Source organism: Salvelinus namaycush, chromosome 14 (assembly GCF_016432855.1).
Source record: "Salvelinus namaycush isolate Seneca chromosome 14, SaNama_1.0, whole genome shotgun sequence".
Taxonomy (NCBI): domain Eukaryota; kingdom Metazoa; phylum Chordata; class Actinopteri; order Salmoniformes; family Salmonidae; genus Salvelinus; species Salvelinus namaycush.
This window is the reverse complement of record NC_052320.1, coordinates 21003630-21022007: the sequence shown is the minus strand read 5'-3', so window position 1 is coordinate 21022007 and position 18378 is coordinate 21003630. Positions and strand designations below refer to the sequence as shown.

The window sequence follows — 18378 nt, the reverse complement described above, 5'->3', positions numbered from 1 at the left end:
GCCCTTGTGGTTGGCATGGTACCTCCTAGCTCCTACAGGAAGTGTGCCAACCTAGCGCTCCAACTAGTTTCTAGTGGTTTCCTAACCTGTATGTGTGAATAGAGGCAAAGCAGCTACAGCCGGCCCCGGGACACAGAGGGCACTATTTTTTTCCTATTTAGTGCACTATGTTTGACCTGGTCCCTGGTGAAACGTAGTATTCTAAATAGGGAAGAGGATGCCATTTGGGACGAACCATAGCGACTGAAGCAGAGTCAGGGAGGTAAAGTGAGTAATGGGGACGAATAGTATGTTGGCACAGCTTGATCCTGTCATTACCATTAGGCCAGTGTTATTGTAATGTGGTTGTAAATACCAGCTGGCATGGTGCCTGCGAGCTGCCATAGATGCCCTGGGCATGGTGGGCATGGGTGGTGGGTAGAGATATGGCTGGCATCCTCTATGTAGGCATACTGCATCTATAACCACCTCAAACCATGGCTCTGTGTTCATCCTCTCTAGGATGGGATGAGGGAGGAGGGGTAGAGGATGTTGAGGGATGGCATGGAAACATCAAACGCAAACTTGGGCATAAGATGACGTCAGTGTGTGTGTCTCTGTGCAAATGTCATGACTCAGATCTCTCAGGAAGGGAGGAAGGGGACAGTGTTGCGTAGTCTAGCAGTCAGCATGTTTGCTACTACTACTATTACAAGAAGCATCATGATGGAAGCCTTGGCCTGATACTCTGTTCCCCTGATACGCTGTCCCCTTGATACGCTGTTCCCCTGATACGCTGTTCCCCTGATACGCTGCCCCCCAGGTACTCTGTCCCCCTGATACGCTGTCCCCCTGATACTCTGTCCCCCTGATACGCTGTCCCTCTGATACTCTGTCCCCCTGATACGCTGTCCCCCTGATACGCTGTCCCCCTGATACGCTGTCCCCCTGATACGCTGTCCCCCTGATAAGCTGTTCCCCTGATACGCTGTCCCCCTGATACGCTGTCCCCCTGATACTCTGTCCCCCTGATACGCTGTTCCCCTGATATGCTGTCCCCCTGATACGCTGTCCCCCTGATAAGATGTTCCCCCGATACGCTATCCCCCTGATACGTTGTCCCCCTGATACTCTGTCCCCCTGATACGCTGTCCCCCTGATACGCTGTTCCCCTGATACTCTGTCCCCTAAAGCCGTGATCACATTGGCACTTTGAAGTGACTCAATCCCATTTATTTGCATGTCCAATTCATATCTGTTTCTTTCCCTGCAGTCTGAACAGCCAAAAACCACATTTGTAGGTAGTTTGAAATCAAATACAAGTCTAATTCCATGGTCATGTGACTTGTGTTTATTTGATTGTATATCTTGTTGCTTGCTGGCTACTCTGTCGACAGTTTGACAAGAACATGTGGTTGCTAACTAGCTTGGTAATTGTTTACAAACAAATGAGTGAATGTTCTAGAAAGCTAAACAGCTACCTAGCTAGCTAGTTGACTGCTGTATATAGTCAAAAAGGACTAGTGACCAATCTGATTTGGTCACTTGTAACTTGCTGTTTGGACAGCCAGTAGTCCAAAACAGATTTGAAAAAGAAAACTGATTTGAGCATCAAGGCCTGCAGTCTGAACAAGGCTCAAGGGTTGTGTCACTGTGATGTTGATTAAAATGGTTGTACAATTTTCTGACAGGAGGTCCATGTCTCTATGACTGCATCTGAAATGGCATCCTATTTCCTATATAGTGCGCTACTTTGACCAGAACCGTATGAGGGCCCTAGTCAAACGTAGTGCACGATATAGGGTGCTGGGTGTTGATTCAGACTAACCCTACAGTATGACTGGTACAGTAACTGGTCCCTCCTTATAGTCTTACTGTACAGTATAATGAGGAGTTGATTGTTGGACTGATGTATAGTCTAATTGAGCTTTTCCAGGCTGGATAAATGATGCAGACTTGTTTATGCTGAAATATTCATCAGAGCAAAAGCATGGGAGGATCTAATTCAGAAGAATGAGGCTGATTCACCCGCCGGTATAGCAGTGTGTGTGTGTGTGTGTGTGTGTGTGTGTGTGTGTGTGTGTGTGTGTGTGTGTGTGTGTGTGTGTGTGTGTGTGTGTGTGTGTGTGTGTGTGTGTGTGTGTGTGTGTGTGTGTGTGTGTGTGTGTGTGTGTGTGTGTGTGTGCGGGTGCGTGTGTGTGTGTGTTTACTGCCTGATTATCTGAGTAGATGTGGGAGCTCTTAATAGAGTACACTGTGACTTTGTGTTCCACTCAGACAGGCTCCTCAGACTGTGACTTTGTGTTCCACTCAGACAAGCTCCTCAGACTGTGACTTTGTGTTCCACTCAGACAGGCTCCTCAGACTGTGACTTTGTGTTCCACTCAGACAGGCTCCTCAGACTGTGACTTTGTGTTCCACTCAGACAGGCTCCTCAGACTGTGACTTTGTGTTCCACTCAGACAGGCTCCTCAGACTGTGACTTTGTGTTCCACTCAGACAGGCTCCTCAGACTGTGACTTTGTGTTCTACTCAGACAGGCGCCTCAAACTGACTTCAGACACAAGGACATAGTCAGACACTGACACTACAGTGGAGGGGAGGAGCTGAAGGCAAGGGAGAAGCCCAGCCTCTCATTCAATCAAAACAGAGGGCCATGACATCCAACAGAGCCAGGTTCTATTTTAGGCTCGGAGGTTGAGCCTAAAGGCAGGCAAGGTTAGGGAGTAGGGACACCGTAACATATTCACACAGCGTTGATTCAGTAGTGTGGCCCTAGACTGCAGGGCTCCAGGGTCCTTCACAAATGCTGATCCAGAAGCAGGTCTCCCCCTGTCAATATAATCTTATTCATAATGATCTAACAGGGAAAACTGATGCTAGATCAGCAGTGAATACCGGCCCAGGACTGCAGGAGTAGATGAGCAAGATACTCACAGTTGGTGAACACTGCAGTTGTAGAACTTGACCGCCGTGCTGATGACCATCTTACCAGTCTCCTTAGAGTTGAGCCTCAACTCAACAACTGACCAGTCTAGAGAGAGAGAGAGAGAGAGAGAGAGCGAGAGCGAGAGAGAGAGTATGAGAGAGGAGAGAGAGAGAGAGCGAGAGAGAGAGAGAGGAAAGAGGAGAGAGAGAGAGCAAGAGAGAGAGGAGAGAGAGAGAGAGAGAGAGAGAGAGAGAGAGGGAGAGAGAGGAGAGAGAGGACAGAGAATGATGAATGAAGCACTTATACAAATGACACACTATAACATGTAGCAGCTTGTACCAACCCTTCCTGGATTCAATACAACCTGCTTAGAATACAAATGGAGAGACACACAAACACAACACCCCTCTTTTTCTTGACGTCTCTCTATCTTTTCAGTTTCTCAAGAACACATCCCTCCTCTTTCTCTAGCAGTCTCTCTATCCCTTGGGTTTCTATATTCCCCTCCAGTACTCTATCCTTCCCCTCCCCCAGTTTCTATCCTTCCTTCAGTCTGTCCTTCTGTCTGTCTGCTTGTTCACCCTCTCAGTCCGCCGGAGGTCTGGAAGGGACCCAGAGGGCAGGTAGCGGGCAGTGGGGTACCGGGTGCCAGTCTCTGCTCTGGGACAGCTGGGTCTGAGGTGGGTCTGAGTGGCTACCAGGTACCTGCTGAGGTCCAAGCTGACCCATCCGGCCGGCCACTCATCCCACACAAACACACATCTCATCCCACACTCTAAGTCACACAAAACCTACACACACAGTATAACCCATGTTTTATCCTTTTTATTTGAATATGTTTGGCAGGTAGCCTAGCAGTTAAGCGTACTGGGCCAGTAACCGAATGGTTCGAATCCCTGAGCCGGCAAGGTGGAGAATTATGTCGTTCTGCCCATGAGCAAGGCAGTTTACCCCCAACAACAACTGGGCACCGTGGATGTTGATTAAGGCAGCCCCCATGCACCTCTCTGATTCAGAGGGGTTGGGTTAAATATGGAAGACACATTTTGGTTGAATGCATTCAGTTGTGCAACTGACTAGGTATCGTCTTTCCATTTCCCTCTTAGTCTCTCCATTTTTGGCATTGGGTGGTCCTTAATCAGAATAACAAACTCATAGTTATTCTACTATAAAGACAAAGACCTGTGTTATGAACAATGCTCTCTCTCTCTCTCTCTCTCTCTCTCTCTCTCTCTCTCTCTCTCTCTCTCTCTCTCTCTCTCTCTCTCTCTCTCTCTCTCTCTCTCTCTCTCTCTCTCTCTCTCTCTCTCTCTCTCTCTCTCTCTCTCTCTCTCTCTCTCTCTCTCTCTCTCTCTCTCTCTCTCTCTCTCTCTCAGATCACAGAATGATGTGATGTGTAAAGTAGAAAGCAGGCTTGGGCTCAGACGGTTCGTAGTGTGGGAGGTTTTAATGAACCTATGTACATTGTTCTCTCTCTCACTGCACCTGTTGGGGATATGTTTTTCCACACACCAGACTGAACAGTGCACTACATCAGCTCTGCATTTCAGCTTTCCATCACATCATCTATTTGGCAACTACTAGCGTTGGGCCAGTAACCGAAAGGTTTGTGATTCGAATACCCGAGCCAACAAGGTAAAACATCTGTCGATGTGCCCTTGAGCAAGGCACTTTTGCCCGAGGTGATGAACTACTATGGCTGACCCTGTAAAACAGCACTTTTCACTGCACCTATCTGGTGTATGTGACAATAAAACATATACTACCGTTCAAAAGTTTGGGGTCACTTAGAAATGTCCTTGTTTTTGAAAGAAAAGCAATTTTTTTTTGTCCATTAAAATAACATCAAATTGATCAGAAATACAGTGTAGACATTGTTAATGTTGTAAATGACTATTGTAGCTGGAAAAGGACAATTTGTTATGGAATATCTACATAGGTGTACAGAGGCCCATTATCAGCAACCATCACTCCTGTGTTCCAATGGCACGTTGTGTTAGCTAATCCAAGTTTATAATTTTAAAAGGCTAATTGATCATTAGAAAACCCTTTTGCAGTTATGTTAGCACAGCTGAAAACTGTTGTCCTGATTAAAGAAGCAATAAAACTGGCCTTCTTTAGACTAGTTGAGTATCTGGAGCATCAGCATTTGTGGGTTCGATTACAGGCTCAAAATGGCTAGAAACAAAGACCTTTCTTCTGAAACTCATCAATATATTCTTGTTCTGAGAAATGAAGGCTATTCCATGCGAGAAATTGCCAAGCAACTGAAGATCTTGTACAATGATGTGTCCTACTCCCTTCACAGAACAGTGTAAACTGGCTCTAACCAGAATTGAAAAAGAGGAGTAGGAGGCCCTGGTGCACAACTGAGCAAGAGGACAAGTACATTAGAGCGTCTACTTTGAGAAACAGACACCTCACAAGTCCTCAACTGGCAGCTTCATTAAATAGTTCCAGTCTCAACGTCAAGTGAAGAGGTGACTCGTGGATGCTGGCCTTCAAGGCAGAGTTGCAAAGAAAAAGCCATGTCTCAGACTGACCAATAAAAATAAAATATTAAGATGGGCAAAAGAACATAGACACTGGACAGAGGAAGATTGGAAAAAAGTGTTATGGACAGACTAATCTAAGTTTGAGCCTTTCGGATCACAAAGAAGAACATTCATGAGATGCAGAAAAAATGAAAAGATGCTGGAGGAGTGCTTGACACCATCTGTCAAGCATGGCGGAGGCAATGTTATGGTCTGGGGTGCTTTGGTGCTGGTAAAGTGGGAGATTTGTACAGGGTAAAAGGGATCTTGAAGGAGGAAGGCCATTACTCCATTTTGCAATGCCATGCCATACCCTGTGAACGGTGCTTAATTGGAGCCAATTTCCTACAACAGGACAATGACCCAAAGCACAACTCCAAACTATGCAATAACTATTTAGGGAAGAAGCAGTCAGCTGGTATTCTATAATGGAGTGGCCAGCACAGTCACCGGATCTCAACCCTATTGAGCTGTTGTGGGAGCAGCTTGACCGTATGGTACGTAAGAAGTGCCCATCAAGCCAATCCAATTTGTGGGAGGTGCTTCAGGAAGCATGGGGTGAAACCTCTTCAGATTACCTCAACAAATTGACAACTAGAATGCTAAAGGTCTGTAAGGCTGTAATTGCTGCAAATGGAGGATTATTTGACGAAAGCAAAGTTTGAAGGACACAATTATTATTTCAATTAAAAATCATTATAACCTTGTCAACATCTTGACTACATTTCCTATTCATGTTGCAACTCATTTCATGTATGTTTTCATGGAAAACAAGGACATTTCTAAGTGACCCCAAACGTTTGAACGGTAGTGTATATGTTGTTCCTGTGTCTGCCATTTTGTTTCCCTCTCAGGCAGATAAAACCTCCTTTCCCTCCATCTTCCTCTTTCACTCCGTCCTTCCTCCCTCCCTTCCCTAGCTCCTCCACTGTCACCCTCCCTCCCTCTCTTCCATCCCTCTCTCCCCCTTCCTTCACTCTCATTACTTCTGCACATGATCAATGTTCATCTGGTCAATAACCTCTTCCCTGGTTGTTTGGTATGTAGGTAGGTGGCCGGCTAGTCCTGGCTGATGAGGGGCAGGGTGTGTGTATGTGTATGAGGTCGGATTGAGAGGGAGATTATGAGGGGATAAACTGACATCTACCTGGGGGAGAGACATTCATATAAGCTCCCACACGCCACCGACCTGGTGACTGTTGGGTAAACATGGCTGACATTTTATTCTCAGAGATGGGATTACATCACTGTGACAGCACACACATACACAAACAAACACATAGTGTGTGTAATCATCTACAGTGATTGTATGTGTGTGTGATCACCTATGACGTCACACATGAATATTACATGTTCTACCTTTTGATACATGTAGAGCTCTGAAATATTTCAGTACTCATAAAACCTGGGCTCAAAACCTGGCTCTCTAGCAGAAAGAAAAATCTAGCAGAGAAGAATAACCTTGGATTGGGCCTATTTACCTTACTTGGAAAGGCACATCAATACACCATCTAGTTTTTTTATTTTATGATTTTATTCAGATTTTTTTTTTTAACAATACATAAACATAAACATACAGATGCACACAAACATCCACAACGTCACTTATTGCTCAGACCCACCTGCTCACACCCCCATCACTCTCAGCAATATTTTTATTTTTAATTTAACCTTTATTTAACTAGGCAACAACCCATTCTTATTTACAATGACGACCTACCCCAGCCAAACCTGGACGATGCTGGGTCAATTATGTGCTGCCCTATGGGACTCCCAATCACAGCCGGATGTGATGCAGCCTGGATTTGAACTAGGTACTGCAGTGACGCCTCTATACACTGAGATGGAGTGTCTTAGACCACTGCGCCACTCAGCCTCAAACTGCACCATTTTGTGTCTCTCTGTCGCCCACACACTTTCAACATTTAGATAATAAATAATTTGACATTTCCATTGTGTTAACGATGGAGGATTGATTTATAGTTTGTAAGTATACGTTTTTTCAAGATGATTGACGAGAAAAGTATCGTCCAACCCATTGGGTATCTCACTACACTACATATGCCATGTCTGGAAGTATGCAGACAGACAGGTTAACAGTACATTTACATTGTAATACTTCTATCAGCCAACTTTCTAACTCTTGTGGTGGTTCATTTCTTCACTATAAAATAAGGAGAGACAAACTTATCATACAAGTCAGAGATATACTTAAACTACATCTTTAATAATAAGAGCTTTGCAATAGCAATGACTTTCAACGATTCACCATTTCTTTTTTCTTTTTTTGAAAACTCTGTTTATTAAGTTTTACACACACAGACAAGACAAAGCAATATAAATAATATACTCAACTAGAAAAAATACAAATAATACATATAAAAAAAATAACTTTAAAGATACCATACTTTAGACAAGTTAAACACACCCGGCAGAAGGCTACAAAAGGTTAAAGGGCAATCTATAGTATAGGGACAGAGCAAACACCTCACCATTGTTCCTGTAAACAGTCAAGGGATGGGGTGGAGAAATGCAACCACTCACAGACAGTCAAGGCCACAGACCAACCATCCACTGGACCAAAAATAAAAAGTTTACAATGCTTTAAAATAAAAAATGAATAATAATAATTTTATGTAGGCGTGAACAGAATTAAAAAATAAAAATAACTGGGAAAAACAAGCTCACACCTTAGTCTCTGCCCGGGCAAGATGAATAAGGCATCCACAGGTCACAATCAATAAGCACATCAACCTTAATGCCCCCCAGCCCCACCCCAGAAAAAAACACAGAGAAATGCTCATCCAACCTCTAAGTCACAGGGGGGACAAATACAGACTTATTTTGGTTTTAATAGGAATGCCATCAGAGGATGGACTGTTTAAAGTAAGACCGGAATGGAGCCCAAGCCTCATTAAACAGTTTGGGGTTCCCACGTGAATTGAATTTAATTTTTTCTAGTTTCAGAGAGCACAACACATCTCTCACCCAATATTTATAAGATGGGGGAGCTGCCATCTTCCAGTTCTGTAGTATTAGCCGTCTAGCTAAAAGAGTTGTATAAGCAACAGTGTCCGACTGGATTCTTGACAGGGGGGTACCTATGGGCAGTACTCCAAAAAGGGCTGTAAGGGGAGAGGGATCTATAACAGTGTTATATATATCAGAGAAACATTTAAATATTAATTCCCAAAAACCTGACAGTTTATGACAGCCCCAGAACATATGCAACAGTGTGGCTGGTTCAATTTTACATCTGACACAGGTAGGATCAAAATCAGAGAATATTCTTCCAAGTCTGGCCCCAGACCAGTGGATACGGTGAACCACCTTGAATTGAATGAGGCTGTGTCTAGTGCTAAAAGAGGACGAATGCACCCTGCGCAGCACAGATTCCCAGGTGTCTTCCCCAAGTTCCTCCCCCAAATCCTTTTCCCATCGAGTCTTTAAAGGCACCAAAGAAGGGTTCTGTAAGTCATGAATGATTGCATATACATCTGAAATTGCGCCCCTAGGAAGCTTGTTCAGCTCCAGGATGCTCTCTATAGCTGTATTCGCAGGCCTATGGGGAAATTCAGGTGTGTTAGCTCTGACAAAGTTCCTAGTATGGAGATAGCGGAAAAAGTGGGATTGGGGGAGGTTGAACCTTTCCTGTAGCTGAGCAAAAGAGGCAAATGTATCATCAAAGAATAATTGGGCTAGTGAGGAGAGGCCTAGTGAGTGCCAGATGCCAAAAGCCCCATCATTCAAAGATGGAGGAAATAAAATGTTCTGATTGATTGGGCCTGATAGAGAAAAGCCTCGGAGGCCAAAGGCTAAACGGAACTGATTCCAAATTTTAAGAGACTGCTTTACAATTGGGTTGACACACCTTTTGCCTAGGGACACTGGGAGAGACGAGCACAACACAGAAGAAAGTGCAGCAGGTTTACACGATTCAGACTCCATCTGGACCCAGATTGGTCTAGGGCCAGTAGGATCAGTCTGCAGCCAGTACAGAAGGGCTCTGAAATTTGCAGCCCAATAGTATGTCTGAAAATTTGGTAGAGCTAAACCCCCCAATGACTTAGGCTTCTGTAAATGTTTTCTACCAATCCGTGGTACCTTGCCATCCCAAATAAAATGCATGAATGTTTGATCCAGTGAAATAAAAAAAGATTTTGGAATAAAAATGGGTAAACATTGAAATAAATATAGAAATTTGGGCAACACACTCATTTTAATGACATTAATCCTTCCGATAAGAGAAAGAGGTAGCGCATTCCAAAAAGTAAAAGATTGTTTCAAACTGTCTGCTAGAGCAACCAAGTTTTCCTGAAACAGATTTGAATATTTCCTTGTCACTTTAACTCCCAAGTAGGTGAATTGATCCCGGACAATCCTAAACTGAGAACTTGTAAAAGAGCACTTTAAAGCAGCCTTGTTTACAGGAAAAAGCTCACTCTTGCCTAGATTCAGCTTGTACCCTGAGATTGATCCAAACCTTTTAAGAACAGATAAGGCGCGTGGCAATGAGGTATCAGGGTTAGAGATAAACAAAAGGAGGTCATCCGCATATAGCGAGACTTTCTGCTCTGAGCCCGTCCTGCTTATTCCTTGAATGGCATCATTAGAGCGTAGTGCAATGGCGAGAGGTTCGATTGCCAAAGCAAACAACAAGGGGGAGAGTGGACAGCCCTGTCTGGATCCGCGGTGCAAGGGAAAATAGTCAGAGGACAAGTTGTTAGTCCGTACCGAAGCCATGGGGGAAAAATAAAGAATCTTTATCCACGCAATGAATTTGGGGCCAAAGCCAAATCTATAAAGGGTAGCTGTTAGGTAATCCCACTCAACGCGGTCAAACGCTTTTTCTGCATCAAGTGAGACCACCACCTCTGGGTCCTCCGACGCTGGGGAGTACAGTATATTCATAAGGCGCCTAATATTGAAAAACAAATGCCTATTTCTCACAAAGCCAGTCTGGTCAGAGTGTATTACTTGATGCAGCGAGCCTTCCATACGGATGGCTAAAAGCTTGGCTAGGATTTTGTAATCACAGTTTAAAAGCGAGATTGGGCGATAGGATCCACATTCCAGGGGGTCTTTGTTTTTCTTTAATAGTAATGAAATTGAAGCCTGATAAAGACTAGGCGGTAGCTTTGAGGTATTAAGGCACTCTGCAAATAGTCGAGACAAGAATGGGCAAAGCAGACCAGAAAACGTCCTGTAAAATTCGGTTGGAAAACCATCCGGACCCGGTGATTTACCACTTTTCATTGCGGACACTGCTGTTGCAATCTCCTCAGGTGTAAATTCTTCTTCTAGACAGTCATGGGTGTCTGTATCAATTGAAGGCATATTCAGGCCATTAAAGAAGGAATCAATCAGCAAAGGGTCTTGAGGGGATTCCGAGGTGTATAGCGCAGAGTAAAATTGTTTGAATTGATCATTGATCTCTTTATGTATAACTGTGGTGGCACCAGACGGGGTCCTTATTTGTGGGATTAAACGTGAGGCCTCAGATTTACGGATCTGATGTGCAAGGAGTTTACTGGCCTTGTCGCCTTGTTCATACACTCTGTACCGAGCTCGCAAGAGTAACTGTTCAGCTTGCCTGGTAGAAAGCTCATCAAATTCAGATTGGAGTAGTTGGCGCTCTTTATGCAGATCAGAGGAAGGAACCGTAGCATACTTCTCATCCAATGTGGCTATGGATTCGCTCAGGTCCCGAAGTCGCTGAGAGCGAACTCTGTTTTGGTTGGCTGTATAAGAAATAATTTGGCCACGTAGGTATGCTTTGAGAGACTCCCATATGGTAGAGCAGGACATACCTGGTGTTGAATTAGTTTCTAGGAATAAGGTGATTTCAGAAGAAATGAAATTGACAAACTCCTTATCTGAGAGTAAAATGGGGTTAAGACGCCATTGATAACACATAGGAGGTCGCTGGGGAAACTCTAGTTCAAGCACTAATGGTGAATGGTCAGAAATAACAATACTCTTGTAAGTACACTGCCGAAGGTTAGGCAGAAGTTTTTTGTCCAAAAAGAAGTAATCAATCCGGGAGTATGTTTGATGAACATGAGAATAAAAGGAATACTGTCTATCTGTAGGATGTAGGAAACGCCAGGCCTCAAACATGGCATATTTCTGAAGAAAGGCTTGAATAAGTAGGGCACATTTAGATGGGCCTGTAGTTGTTCGTGAGGACTTGTCAAGAACTGGGGACATTTTGCAGTTGAAATCCCCCCCTAAAATCAACAAATGAGAATCTAAATTGGGTATAGCAGACAGAAAGGAAGAAATGAAACTTGTGTCATCCCAATTGGGAGCATAAACACTAGCCAAAACAAGAGGGGTAGAAAACAGTTTACCGGTTACTATGACGTATCGTCCCTTAGGATCAGCGATAACCTCAGAAGCTACAAAGGGAGTGGCTTTATCAACCAAAATGGCAGCCCCTCTTGATTTACTATGAAAGTTAGAGTGGAACACTTGACCAACCCAGTCCCTACGCATCCTAAAGTGCTCACCAGTCCTCAAGTGAGTCTCTTGTAGAAATGCAACATTTGCATTCAAACCCTTTAAGTGTGTCAGCACCCTCTTACGCTTCACTGGGTTATTAACCCCTTTGGTGTTCCACGAAATGTACTTGATCGCATTGTTTCGGCCCCTCTGGGCATTCCCGTTATACAACCCTGTCATTAGAGCATAGAATGGAAAAGCAATGAGCGCCCAAAAACCCCAGAATAACTTGTCTCAGAGTAATAATGTACGGTGGTAGATGTTTGGAAAAAGTACAGAAAAAAAAACAAAAAAGACAGAATGACAACATTAGAACTGAACAATTCAACCCCTCCCCCCACCCCCTCCCCCCATCCCAGACAATACCTCCCCAAACGAGGTACAAGCCTAAATAGAACATGTTCTCTTCGCACAGTATGTCTGTGAGAGTGCGGTCTTAAACCTAAACCCACAGTCCCGCTCTTTAAAGTCGCGTTTTGTTAGTGGATCAAACAGCAAAAAGAGATAATCATTTTTTAAATAAAAATAAATAAAAGTGAATCCCTTGTGCAGCCGAAATTACAAAAGCACCACTTGCAGATGTATATAATTATATTCCCAGTCTTATAACAGGCATTTGAGAGAGAAAATAAAGAAAATAAATAAAATGTATAAAGGCTCTCAGCCGAAAACCTAATTTGAAGTAAGGAAATCGTAGTAAGACAGCTTACAACCAAGACCAAAAAACTACGTGTGCGCAACGTTGAACGCTTGCTGGGCATAAATGACGCTCAGAACTTTTAAAATTGAAGTGAAGACCCCAAAAAAAACGTGTCGCCTCGGGAAGCATTTACTGTTTACTGGGTCAATGCAAACGGATGCAGTAAGCAAATAACCAAGAATATTTTGAGTCACTGAGACACTATGTAAACAAACTGAATAGGTGAGCAAGACAGCCTAGAAAACACAGGAGTATAGTAAAACCTCAATACAATGAAATTAAAATGACTGAATGCTTGTAAGGCAAGCACACTAGATGATCAAAACATTAGATCACATCAAATAAGCCTGAATGGGTTCGCCAACTCCCCAACTATACAAAATTAGCATGTTGTAGCTAAACATAATTGTACCACAGGTGGGTTACTTACTATCCACAGTTCGCAAGCAACAGTTGCTGAACTATGAGCAAGTTCAAGACTTCTTGATGTGACGTTGAATGTGAGAGAGAGCTTCATCCGGAGATTCAAATGTGTAGTCTTTACCATCATGAGATAGCCATAAACGGGCCGGGAATCGCAGTCCGTACTTCACACCTGGATGGTCCCGAAGTAGTCGTTTGGCCTGTCCGAAAGCTGCGCGCTGCCTGGAAACAGTGGGGGAGTAGTCCTGGTAGATGGAGAAGCTCTGTCCTTGAAAGCTCAGAGTGGTATTGCGGGCTCGTCGGAGAATCTCCATCTTCTCATGGAAAAAATGCACTCGAAGAATTATGTCACGGGGCCTCTCCCCATCCCGGGGCTTTGGGCGCAGCGACCGATGGGCACGATCAATCAGGGGCTTTTCATCTAAGGCAAGAACATCCTTCAGCAGCCCAGAAACGAAATCCGTGGCGCGAGGCATTTCCGCTGACTCTGGGACTGATACAAGTCTCAGGTTATTGCGGCGAGAGAATCCCTCTAAACTTACACAGCTCTCCTTCACCTTTTTCAAATCCGCAGCTAGGCGTTTCACGTCAGCCTCCAGGGATGTAGTTAAGTCGGAGACATTTGTAGCGAAGGTCTCCAGTGCTGCAATCGTTGTAGTGTGCGACGCCATTGTTGTTTTGAGTGATGTGATTGCTGGCACCGTCTCGTTCCGCAGGATGGTTAGATCTGCTTTTAAAGTATCAGAAACCTCCTTTATTCGGGCCTCAATCGTAGCAACCACCTCCGTTTTCATTTCAACTATCTCAGAGCGTAGTAGTTTGATGGCCTCGAGAATGTTCACTTCAGCGCCGCCAGGCCAAGCCGCCCCCCCGGGTAAAGTGTCAGTCCCCGGGCCGTCAGGCTCAGGAGAGGGCGGTGATGAGAGTGTGTCTTGTAGGCCGGGTTTTCTCAAAGTCATGCTTTTGGCCTTATGTTTCGTCGACATGCTGACATTTGGAAGTAAAGTAGTCTTGGTTTTTACGGGAAGGGATCACCAAAATAATATATGAAAATAAATACGGTTCTGCTGCAAAATTCACATAAACTTTAAAAATACCACGGGAGCAAACGGAAAACACGTCAGTCGCACATGGCGTCCCTCCAATCCCCCCCGATTCACCATTTCTAATGATCCGTTGAGAGTGATAAAACAAAAGTACAAAGGTCTTTTATAGCCAAGATACACCCCTTTCAACCTACATGACGAACAACAGATACATAGAATGTTCACAAGGTTAAGACTCCAAACTGGAACCATCTCTTCCTGGTACGGTATAGAGCAGAAACATTAACTCATGTTCTCTGGAATACTCTTTAGGTTTTATCACCCAAAGACATCGTAAATCTCCTCTGTCAGTGTTATCTCATAAAGGCCCATCCTCAGTACACACACACACACACAATAGTTAACAGAATACTCTATTCTGTCGAATAAAACAACCATTATAATGCAATACAAGCATTATAACATAATCGTGCAATTTCCCTGACACTCTGCCCATAACTTTTGGACTATATACAGTGAGGGAAAAAAGTATTTGATCACCTGCTGATTTTGTACATTTGCCCACTGACAAAGAAATGATCAGTCTATAATTTTAATGGTAGGTTTATTTGAACAGTGAGAGCCAGAATAACAACAAAAATATCCAGAAAAATGTATGTCAAAAATGTTATAAATTGATTTGCATTTTAATGAGGGAAATAAGTATTTGACCCCCTCTCAATCAGAAAGATTTCTGGCTCCCAGGTGTCTTTTATACAGGTAACGAGCTGAGATTAGGAGCACACTCTTAAAGGGAGTGCTCCTAATCTCAGTTTGTTACCTGTATAAAAGACACCTGTCCACAGAAGCAATCAATCAATCAGATTCCAAACTCTCCACCAAGACCAAAGAGCTCTCCAAGGATGTCAGGGACAAGATTGTAGACATACACAAGGCTGGAATGGGCTACAAGACCATCGGCAAGCAGCTTGGTGAGAAGGTGACAACAGTTGGTGCGATAATTCGCAAATGGAAGAAACACAAAAGAACTGTCAATCTCCCTCGGCCTGGGGCTCCATGCAAGTTCTCACCTCGTGGAGTTGCAATGATCATGAGAACGGTGAGGAATCAGCCCAGAACTACACGGGAGGATCTTGTCAATGATCTCAAGGCAGCTGGGACCATAGTCACCAAGAAAACAATTGGTAACACACTACGCCGTGAAGGACTGAAATCCTGCAGCGCCCGCAAGGTCCCCCTGCTCAAGAAAGCACATATACATGCCCGTCTGAAGTTTGCCAATGAACATCTGAATGATTCAGAGGACAACTGGGTGAAAGTGTTCTGGTCAGATGAGACCAAAATGGAGCTCTTTGGCATCAACTCAACTCGCCGTGTTTGGAGGAGGAGGAATGCTGCTTATGACCCCAAGAACACCATCCCCACCGTCAAACATGGAGGTGGAAACATTATGCTTTGGGGGTGTTTTTCTGCTAAGGGGACAGGACAACTTCACCGCATCAAAGGGACGATGGACGGGGCCATGTACCGTCAAATCTTGGGTGAGAACCTCCTTCCCTTAGCCAGGGCATTGAAAATGGGTCATGGATGGGTATTCCAGCATGACAATGACCCAAAACTCACGGTCAAGGCAACAAAGGAGTGGCTCAAGAAGAAGGACATTAAGGTCCTGGAGTGGCCTAGCCAGTCTCCAGACCTTAATCCCATAGAAAATCTGTGGAGGGAGCTGAAGGTTTGAGTTGCCAAACGTCAGCCTCGAAACCTTAATGACTTGGAGAAGATCTGCAAAAAGGAGTGGGACAAAATCCCTCCTGAGATGTGTGCAAACCTGGTGGCCAACTACAAGAAACGTCTGACCTCTGTGATTGCCAACAAGGGTTTTGCCACCAAGTACTAAGTCATGTTTTGCAGAGAGGTCAAATACTTATTTCCCTCATTAAAATGCAAATCAATTTATAATATTTTTGACATGCGTTTTTCTGAATATTTTTGTTGTTATTCTGTCTCTCACTGTTCAAATAAACCTACCATTAAAATTATAGACTGATCATTTCTTTGTCAGCGGGCAAACGTACAAAATCAGCATGGGATCAAATACTTTTTTCACTCACTGTAGCATTCCCAGAAGGCATGGGTTATTGAGTCACTGTTAGTTTTACACTAAGACAGGATTCTGCTGTTGTGCTGTAGAATTTGTGTAATAAATTCTATACATTCGTTTATACTGGATTTTCGCAAAATTGTTAGTTACATTTTGTTCGTTAGATATGCAAAACATTGCAGAGAGCCTATCTTACATATCATATGAATATATTTTCTGACTCAAATGGGGTTCCCTAAAGATTACTCTGAAATGCCTTGATATGAAACTTTTAAGTAATGAAAATATCTACATTGGTCCGTCCAAAATAGCTTTTTAATTCTGTCATGGAAATAAATGTATTTCCTGTTACCAAGTCATTTATGGTTTCTATGCCTTTAGTTTTCCATGTAGACCATTCTATCAGTGAATTGTGAGAAGTTATCCAAGGACTGTACCATAGGGTTGTGTTTTTAAGGAGTGATATTGGTTCTTGTAGAATACGTTTCAGTTTCTTCCATATTGTTATACTGTTCTTAACTAGGAAGTTATTCACGTTCTTAGCTTTATACTTAGAAAATAGATGCGGAGCATGTGCATCTTCCATATGTACCCACTGTTCCTTTTTAGTGCATTTAACTATATGTCCCAAGAAAAAGCCTTGGGTAGCGAGTTGATACAATTCCAAGACTGGAAGGTTAAAACCACCCGCAGACTTAGGAAGATGTACAGCATCTTGTTCAACACAACCCTTACTAGCTTACCATCCCTGAGCTACTCCTTGTCTACCTCCCCATTATCAGTCTATCCTACCCTGTACCTCTACACTGCCCTCAGTGCTGTGTTAGCCCCATGTGAGGGCAGTAATGTGGGCAGCTCTATCCGGACACAGGCCCTGGTCCCTGGTCATCCATCCTCCAGGTTTCTTAATGAGGCCAGGGCTGGTGTGGAGCACACTCCCCAGCCAGGGGGACTGGTCTGTGGGCAGGGGGAGCTCATTAGGCTGCCTGGACCACCACCCACGTGAGGGTTTGGATCGATGATGGGACCAGATGTGGGATTAGTGGATGGAGACCAATGTGTGTGTTAGAGAGTGGAAACGGACAGAGGGAACATCGGACATCTCATTAACACACGACTCTACAGGAGGTTATAAATAGCAGAGAGAGGGAGGAAAAGAAGGAAGTGAAATAATGGTTGTAATGCCACAGCCCGCTGCTGTACTGTGTACAACTGTATGGCTCAAAGCCAACTATCACCTTGACTTTAATGGGAGTTCATCTAAGTGAATCTAGCTAGTATGGAATCGAGGAACATAATTGTTTTCCATTGGTGATTGTGATTGCCTCCTTCGCCAGATACATCAGGTGCATGTGTGTATCTACCTTGGTCAGCAGGTATGAGAGGAACATCCTTAGCGGTGGGGGACAGACAGAAGATCTGGTTACCGCTGACCTGTCCCTCCACCTCTGTCAGGTTTCCAAAGGAACAGGTGATCCCAGCTGCCAGGTCTGGGACATCAGACACCTTCACCAGCAACTGCATAGAGAGAGGTAGAAACCACACATTACACCTCACATAGGAACAACCACACATTACACCTCACATAGAAACAACCACACATTACACCTCACATAGAAACAACCACACATTACACCTCACATAGAAACAACCACACATTACACCTCACATAGGAACAACCACACATTACACCTCACATAGAAACAACCACACATTACACCTCACACAGTAACAACAACACATTACACCTCACATAGGAACAACCACACATTAAACCTCACATAAAAACAACCACACATTACACCTCACATAGAAACAACCACACATTACACCTCACATAGGAACAACCACACATTACACCTCACATAGAAACAACCACACATTACACCTCACATAGGAACAACCACACATTACACCTCACATAGGAACAACCACACATTAAAACTCACATAGGAACAACCACACATTACACCTCACATAGGAACAACCACACATTAAACCTCACATAAAAACAACCACACATTACACCTCACATAGTAACAACAACACATTACACCTCACATAGAAACAACCACACATTACACCTCACATAGGAACAACCACACATTACACCTCACATAGGAACAACCACACATTACACCTCACATAGGAACAACCACACA

The 18378-nt window shown here is 43.9% G+C and overlaps 1 protein-coding gene across 1 annotated transcript in view; it reads right to left on the bottom strand.

The window, feature by feature from the left end:
* Positions 1-18378, bottom strand: part of LOC120058660 (plexin-A2-like) — a 375679-nt gene that overhangs the window by 120836 nt on the left and 236465 nt on the right. The window contains exons 6-7 of the mRNA XM_039007410.1: positions 17581-17734; positions 2917-3013 (exon numbers count right to left, since the gene is read on the bottom strand). Of these exons, the coding sequence (XP_038863338.1) occupies positions 2917-3013; positions 17581-17734 (251 nt within the window). The remainder of the gene's footprint in view (positions 1-2916; positions 3014-17580; positions 17735-18378) is intronic.